General features: G+C 34.8%; 1 protein-coding gene across 1 annotated transcript; it reads right to left on the reverse strand.

Moving 5' to 3' along the window:
- Positions 1–2,729: 2,729 nt before the first annotated feature.
- Positions 2,730–3,116, reverse strand: LOC124941146 (secreted RxLR effector protein 161-like). Its single transcript, XM_047481415.1, has one exon. The coding sequence runs from the start codon at positions 3,114–3,116 to the stop codon at positions 2,730–2,732; it is 387 nt and encodes a 128-aa protein (XP_047337371.1).
- Between the last annotated feature and the right edge of the window lie 6,380 nt (positions 3,117–9,496).

Raw genomic sequence — 9,496 nt, forward strand, 5'->3', positions numbered from 1 at the left:
ACATAATTGCAAGGTTAATGACATGTTTGTTTAATACAACGAGAAAGAAAGTAAAATGCGAAAATTTAAAACTTATTCTGATAGTGTTTTATTACTTTTTTAGGTCTTTTCGTATTCCCTTTTCTCGTTATAAATCTCGAGTTAACGAACGCTCACTTTATCAAAGGAAAGATGGACAAAGATACTAACTCAAGTGATCTCAACAACAAAGTTAAAGCACGAGAGATGAAGAACATGGTCATGGAGATGATAGTCAAGATCACACTCATGGACGAACTTTAAGAAACTCAAGAAGGCAAGCCTAAGCACGAGCCTAACCTAAAAAATGATTCCACCTTCACTTCAGCCCAAAACCCTAAGAACGATTGTCCCACTAATCGTCACTCTTATGAGGTTGATTCGAAAGATGAGTATTGCTGGTATTACGATTCTAATGAAAAAAATTGAGTCTAGTCACCATTCAAGATGAAGAAACAATGCTCGAATGCATCAAGAACATTGATTCAAAGTTTTTTATGACTTCGCCAAAATGTGTTCTTCAAAGTCCTTCGATGAGATAATGGAAAGGATGTAGGCAATCATTGCTTCATCCAAATTCCGACATGAGCAATATGTCAGTGCTATGGATTCTTTGATCATAAGAAAATCAAGGGGAAACCTTCTGGAAACATGTGAAATTTATTTGCCTCGTGATTTTCAAATGCCTAGCTTGACTAAATATTTATGTGTTTAAGACCCAATTGTCTTCATGAACAATTATTTGTCAACTATGGACTTAAAAATCTACCCCCTTCAATGATAGTTGACTATTCCCTTGCTATCTAACGGGTAGAGCCTTTCATTGGTATGCAACAGATAATATTGTTACTCTTCCAATAATCAGAGAATTGGGAGACACGTTTGTTCAGCATTTTAGTGTTAACATATATTGGGGTCGGACTATCCAGGAATTAGAATGGGTAATGTAGAGGAATCATGAAACCTTCACCAGATTCTAGAGTCAATGACGTCATATTGTTGTCAATATTGACCCTCCTCCATATGAATCAAAGAAGATTGAAATTCTCATGGAAGACATGAATGAGCAATACTTCACGAATAAAACTTTTACGGTTTTTGCTAACATGGAAAGTTTATATAGCGTCGGATTTGTCCTCAATGATAGACAAAGATTTCCCTTCAAACTCGAGCAACCTAGACAAATAAGATAAAATCAACAAGCAAGACAAGGCACAATCATATCTAGGCATTCATAGAGTCTAGTTTCCTCTTCACGAGACAAGCTCCTCTTATTGAAAACTATCTTTCTCCCTTGCTAAATTCATGTAATTCAAATTAGGATATTGGAATTAAGTTAAATATAATATTAAGCTTTATTTCCACATGAATTTAATAGCTTGTCTATTGATGTATGCTTCAAAGATAAAAACAAGGAAGATTAAAATTGAACCTGTTTTTAAATTCCCTAGTCTAAATTAGAAGGATTTAGAAAAATATGCACAATAGCTCATTCCTATCTTTCTCGGCTTCCTAGCCAAGCCTTGAGATGATAGAATGTTTATCATTATCATAATCATGAATATAGACTCTAATTATAACGCAACGGAAGCGTACCTGAAGATGATCCCATTATAGATCCGGATTGATCTGTTCTTGACAGGAACGACTAGGTCTTCCAAGACTAAGTATTATTCGTTCTCCTCTGATATTGACGGGAGAAATCAAATGACAAGAAAACGGAGGAGAGTTGAGAGAGAGAAGGTGTGAGAGTTCCCCTTTGAATCTCCCTCTCCAATTTCTTAAATAATACTTGTCTCAGAAACCTAACCCTAGTTGAAGCCCATATATTGTTAAAGCCCACAATATAAGAAGACCCACCATATTATTAATACTTGTTTTGTCACGTCACCAAATAAACAAATACTAAACGAGTATCTACAATTATTCATTTCATAATCATTAAGCCCATGACTTTAATCTAATAATATGTTCTACATATATATTTAAATCCAAAATCCAACAATCTCCCACTGGAATTAATATGTATCCGAATGAACACATTATTCTTCAAGAGCTCAATTTATCAGTCAATAAAAAATAAAGGGCTTATAACAATCTGGTCCATCAATCATAACAATATAGGACTAAAGAAGCATTCGTCATATTTATGGCTAAACTAACAATAATCACTTATACTACTGCAATCAAACGACATTGTTCAATTATGAAACATGTAGAGAGAAAATCACATTAATGTGACCTCAATATGTCAATTTTCTCTGGTCCAAACTTAATGAGATAGTTATCTTTGAATATAATGTACAAAAGTGTCAAAAATAAACTTTATTTCTGATCAGAAAAGTGCTTTAGAAAACATCGCGCAATTGACAAAAAATTAATTGTAGCATACTCTCCCACTATAATGAAGCTTCCTTAAATTGTAACATACCCATACGTGCAATATGCCCATAAAATACCATAGGTGTTACACCTTTAGTTAGGGGGTCTGCTAACATAGATTTTGTTTCTAAATGCTCGATACAAATCTGACCACTTTGTACCATTTCTTTCACACGTAGGAACTTAATGTCAATATGCTTTGACTTCGACGAGCTCCTATTATTATTGGAATACAAAACAGCTGAATTATTGTCACAAAAAATCTTAATAGGTCTTTCGACCCCCGAAATAATGCGCAGCCTTGTGACAAAATTCTTTAACCAAATTCCCTAATGTGATGCTTCAAAATATGCCACAAATTCAGCCTCCATAGTAGAGCTGGTAACAAGTGTCTGTTTGGCACTACGCCAAGAAATGGCTCCTCCAACCAATGTATAAACGCAGCCAGATGTAGACCTCCTACTGTCTGGGCAACCCGCAAAATCGGAGTCAGAATACCCAACGATCTCCAAATGGTCTGACCTCCTATATGTGAGCATATAATCCTTTGTTTTCTTTAGGTATCTCATCACCCTTTTAGTTGCTTTCCAATGATCCATTCCAGGATTATTGAGATATCTGCCTAACACACCAACTATGAACGCAATATCCGGACACGTACATACTTGTGCATACATAAGACTTCCAACTGCAGAAGTATATGGAATCTTTTGCATTTCTTGGATGTCTAAACTTGATTTTGGACATTGATTTAAACTGAATTTGTCTCCTTTGCAACTGGGGTATTTCCTGGTTTGCAATTCTGCATGCCAAATCGTTCAAGCACTTTATCGATATAGCTCCTTTGAGATAACCCCAGAATATACTGAGATCTTTCACGGTATATTTGGATCCCTAATAAAAAAGATGCTTCACCAAGATCTTTCATTTCAAAGTTATTCGAAAGAAATTTCTTAGTTTCGTGCAAGAAGCTCATATCGTTTGTGGCAAGCATAATATCATCCACATACAAAACCAAAAAAATAAATTTACTTCCACTAAACTTTTGATAAACACAATCATCAACTACATCCATTTCAAAACCGTATGAAAGAATTATTTGATGAAATTTGTGATACCACTAGCGAGACGCTTGTTTTAGTCCATAGATAGATTTTCAAAATTTACAAACCATTTGTTTCGGGTCATCGACCTCAAAACTTTCAGGTTGTACCATAGATTGTTTCATTAATGTCACTATTCAGAAACGTTGTCTTTACATCCATCTGATGAAGCTCCAAATCAAAATATGCCACTAGAGCCATGATTGTCCTAAAAGAGTCTTTCGAAGAAACCGGAGAGAAAGTCTCTTTATAGTCAATTCCCTTTTTCTGAGTATAAACTTTAGCTAAAAGACATGCTTTATACCTCTCCACATTTCCATTAGCATCCCGTTTGGTTTTAAAAATCCATTTACAACCTACGGGTTTTGCACCTTCTAGCAATAGGATAAGTTCCCAAACCTTATTGTCTTGCATTGATTTATACTCATCACGCATTGCTTCGATCCATTTATCCGAATTAGGACACTTCATGGCATGAAAAAAGTTGATAGGATCATCCTCAGTCATGCCACCATTGTCCTCATTTTCTTGAAGAAATGTCACATAATCATTCAGAATGAAATTTCTCCGTTCTCTAGTAGATCTACGTAATAACGTTGTCTCTTGAACAATATGTTCTTGAGTTTCTTGAGTTTGTTCTTCAGCTACAACTTGGTGTTCCCGTTCAATTTGAATGGGTTCCTCAATTGTATCTTGAAACTGTATGGGAGTCGGAATGACTAATCCTTCTTAAGGTGTCAGGTCAATCACTTTGGTGATTTCTTGATCCTCTAAAGAAAAGTCTAAAACTGTATTTCTCCCCCCAAACTCAACATTCTCAAAGAACGTGGCATTACCCGTCTCAAAAATGTTTCTTGATGTGGGATCATAAAACTTATACCCCTTTGACCGTTCCGAGTAACCAATAAAGTGACTACTCAATGTACGAGATGCTAGCTTTGGTTCATTTGGCATATAACGCCTTGCCTCAACTGGACATCCCCACACCCTAAAATGACGTAAGCTGGGTTTACGCCCAGTCCAGAGTTCATAAGGTGTTTTGATTGTCGCCTTAGTCGGTACTCGATTAAGAATGTAGACTGTAGTTTGTAATGCTTCCCCCCAAAAAGATTTTGGCAAAGTAGTTTGACATATCATACTTCGAACCATATCTTTTAATGTGCGATTACGTCTCTCTGCAACACCATTCATGCTAGGAGGACCCGACATGGTGTATTGAGGGACTATTCCACACTCTTTAAGGAAGTCAGCAAAAGGGCTTGGACGTTGTTCACCCGATCCAGCATTTCTACCGTAAAATTCACCTCTACGGTCAGATCTGATGATTTTAATGAGTTTGTTGAGTTGATTTTCAACTTCAACCTTAAATGCTTTGAACATGTCCACTACCTCAGATTTTTCCCTTATGAGGTAAAGATAGCCATATCGAGAATAATCATCTGTGAATGATACAAATAATTGTTGACCATTCCACGAAGGTGTGGAAAATGGCCCACAAATGTCTATATGTATCAACTCTAAGACTTCTGTAGCTTGATAAGCACCTGTCCTCTTCACTTTGGTCTGTTTACCTTTAATGCAGTTAACTCAAACCTCAATATCCGAAAAAACTATGGAATCAAGGATTCCATCCTTAATGAGTCTTTCAACTCGATTTTTCGAAATATGACCTAAACGTTTGTGCCATAATAAACTTGAATTATTTAATTTTCGCTTAGTACCTCTCGTTTGCACATTTAGGGTTTCATGATATGAAGTTAAAGTGTCAAGAATGTATAAATTGTCATTCAACATAAAAGTACCAAAACCAACCAAATTTGAATTCAAAGACAATGTAACTTCATTGTTTCCAAACGAACAATAATAACTGAATTTGTCCAAATAAGAAACATAAACCAAATTCCGTCTAAATGACGGTATAATAAAAGTGTCTTTTAATTCAAGAAAATGCCCAGTACTTAGCAACAATTTAAAATTACCAATTGCTTCCACTTCGACCGATTCCCCATTTCCAAAGTAAATGTGTCTTTCAGCATCAATTGGGCTTTGGTGGCTTAGGCAACCCTGCATTGAAACACTGATGTTAGTACTTGAACCAGAGTCTAACCACCAAGTGTTTCAAGGCACTGAAGCTAGATTAACTTCAGAACAAACGAAAGTAAGAATAGTACCTTTCTTCACACACCAATTGTGATAGCTGGCACAATCCTTCTTTTCATGTCCAGTCTTCTTGCAAAAGAAGCAAGATTTCTCCATAGGACGAGCCTGAGGAGCTGGGACTGGAGCCTTAGCAGTCTCAATCTTCACGGCCTTAAACTTTATTTTATTGCTACCGACATATTTCGAGGTTCCAATCATATGTACCTCCTTAGTCCTTTTGTGCTTCATTCTTTCTTCCTCTTCAACATAGTGAGAAATGAGTTCATTAAGAGTCCATTTCTCCTTTTAACAGTTATAACTAACTTTGAACTGATCGTATTGAGTAGGAAGTGAGAGCAGGACCAATATGACTATCATGTCCTCTAAAAGGTCTAACTTGAGTACTCTCAGTTTTAAAGCGACATTAGACATATTAAGGATGTACTCTCTTATGTTCCCCTTCCCGAGATACCTCATAGTAATAAATGACTTAAGAAAAGTACTCATTTCCGCCTTATCGATTTTAGTAAAGCGTTTTTCTATCTCATTGAGAAATTCTTCAGCCTTAGTGATATCATCAGATATCATACCCCGAAATATTTCTGGAATGCTTTTCTTTATGATCATTAGGCTTAAACAATTAGACATTTCCCACTTCTAAAACATCTGCCTTTGATCAGCAGTGCTTACATTCGTAAGAGGAGCGGGTTGGTCTATCCTTAATGCTAAGTCCAGATCCATACAGCCCAAATGAATCAAAATGGATTCTTTCTAGTTCTTAAAGTTGTCCTCCGATAAAATGGGGACTGGATAGTTAATAGATATCAAAGAACCAGATCCTGAAGTTAACAAAAAAGATATAAACACTCACATTATTACAAATATTTAAATAATAAACAAATTATGGTTAACCCCATCGTAAGATACCAAACACAGCATTAAAACCAAATCTTTGGATAATAATTTTAATTGTAAGCGACACTCTTATTGCAATAATAAAATCTTGACAATAAATTCTGTAAAACTAATAAATTTATCTTTAGATAAAAGTATAATCCACATGAAAACTTTATAACTGTCACAGATTTACTACCACGAGTATATTTCTGCCAGGTATTGATCAACCTTTGGGTTAATCAGTAAACGCATGAAATAAAAAAAATATACATCCATCCTTAAGAATTTAAATAAAACAATTACAAAATAAAGGTCACTTTGGTGACATCTGAAGATGAAATTATTTTATTTAAATGGAATAAATATTAGATTATTAATATTATTATCTAATTTAATAAACAGATTCTAATAATTCATTTCTTAGCCGTTAATATTATTTAATATAATATAAATTCTTTATTAATGATGATAAAAAAATAAATATTATATTATCAATTTCTTATTTATTTAATGATAAAAAAAATTATTATATTATCAATTCCTTATTTATTTAATGATAATAAAAAAATATTATATTATCAATTCCTTATTTATTTAATAATAATAAAAAATATTATATTATCAATTCCTTATTTATTTTATTTTCTTAATAGAGAATATTATTTCCTTATTTATCTTGTAGTTTACTAATAATGATAATAAAAATAAAATAATATATTTTATTTATTATTAATTAAAAAAAAATGAACCAATCCAGATTCAAATAGGATCATTATAAAAATTATCGATTCATAAATAGGATAGCTCTGATACCAACTGATAGAATGTTTATCATTATCTTAATCATTAATATAGACTATAATTATAACACAGCGGAAGCGTACCTGAAGATGATCCCATTGTAGATCCGGATTGACCTGTTCTTGAAATGAACGACTAGGTCTTCCAAGACTAAGTATTATTCGTTCTCCTCTAATATTGACGGGGGAAATCAAATGACAAGAAAACGGAGGAGAGTTGAGAGAGAGAAGGCGTGAGAGTTCCCCTTTGAATCTCCCTCTCCAATTTCTTAAATAATACTTGTCTCAGGAACCTAACCCTAGTTGAAGCCCATATATTGTTAAAGCCCACAATATAAGAAGGCCCATCATATTATTAATACTTGTTTTGTCATGTCACCAAATAAACAAATACTAAACGGGTATCTACAATTATTTATTTCATAATCATTAAGCCCATGACTTTAATCTAATAATATGTTCTACATATATATTTAAATTCTAAATCCAACATGAGAGTGTTATTTTCATACACTCTCAGAAATGTCACAGATTCTTGAAGCAATTAGAATCAAGCCTCTCAAGATCAAGAAGAGGCACAATCGCATCTATGAGAAACAAACTATCGCCAACGACGATGTTACCGTTAATCCTTGGTACGAGCTAATACAAATCTTCATTGAGAATGGAGAATAACCTCTACACTTCTAGAAGAAAGAACGACGTGCTATTCGCTAATTCACCACCAACTACGTAGTGGTGGCGAACATTCTTTGTCATGGATATTTCAACGGACAAAAATTATCTTATAGATCAGTCAAAGTATACAAGAATCATTAAAGAAGTACATGATGGGAATTGTGGTCCCCACATGAACGTCATGGCACTATCGAAGAAGATCCTCCGTTTCGGATAACACTGGCAGAATCTGGAACAAGATTGCATTTCTTATGTCAAGAAGTGTTATCAATACCATATTTATGTTAATTTATAGCATACTTCTACTTCCCTTATCTATAATATGACTTCCTCATGACCTTTCTCCACGTGGGGGATCGATATCATTAGAAAGATTTAGCTCCACGCCTCCAACGTCCATGAGTTCATTCTAGTCACCATGGAATATTTCACCAAATTGGTTGAGATATCGTCCTTAATGATCCTCAAATCTTCCCATGTGTAAAAATGTATTTGGAGCAATATCATTAGTCGACATGGGATTCCCCATTCGATGCTATTCGATAATGAATGACACTTCCAAGGAAAAGTACTTGATCTCTTGGAAGAATTCAAAATTAAGTATCACAAGTCTTCACCATATAGACCTTGGACTAATGGAGTGGTCAAAGTTATGAACAATAATGTGATCTCTATCCTTATGCTTTGTGGGGCTACTGAACGACCACTCAGACGTCTAGAAGAGAAACTCCTTATTCGTTGGTCTATGGTGTGGAGGTTGTTCAACCTATTGAGCTCAATATACTTACTCTTAGAGTACTCTTAGAAAGTCATATCATTTAAGAAGACTTACTTATATCTAGGTACGATCAACTCGCCCTCATCGAGGACAAAATACTTGATGCCTTGTGCAAGACACAAGCCTATCAACGACGCATGACGAAGCTTTCAACAAGAAAGTTAAACCTTGACATCTGATAGTCAGAGACTTAGTCTTTTGTAAAACCTGAGAGCTTTAGGATCCAAGAGAAAAGTTCTAACCGCAATGGGAAGGACCCTAGATCATCAAGAAAGTTTTCTCTAGGGGAGCTGCACGTCTCACCTCCATGGATGGTGATGATCTCTCTACCCTTTACAATCTTGATACGCTCAAGAAATAGTTTGTCTAAAAGTGGAAAAGTGAAACCCAAAAAAGTTAGACATCCCTTTTGTGCCACTTTTTAATTCTATTTTCAAACATAATTGTGAACACTTTCCATAGAAGATTGTGATCTGTAATTGCAAAGACCCCTAGTTCACACTATGGGCATTCTTATGAGAAATATTTTGCATCCTTTGGTCTAATCACCAAAGGATCCCTTTCTCTAGCAAGCCACATTCTCAATTTCGGATCATATTAGGAATATCCCGAACTGGAAGACACAATGTCTCTTAAATCAGATTGTCAAGAACTTTTTCTCCAATAGATTGCACTCATGTGCAAAATTTTAATCATACTGA

This window comes from Impatiens glandulifera, chromosome 1 (assembly GCF_907164915.1).
Source record: "Impatiens glandulifera chromosome 1, dImpGla2.1, whole genome shotgun sequence".
In the NCBI taxonomy this organism is placed as follows: Eukaryota; Viridiplantae; Streptophyta; class Magnoliopsida; order Ericales; family Balsaminaceae; genus Impatiens; species Impatiens glandulifera.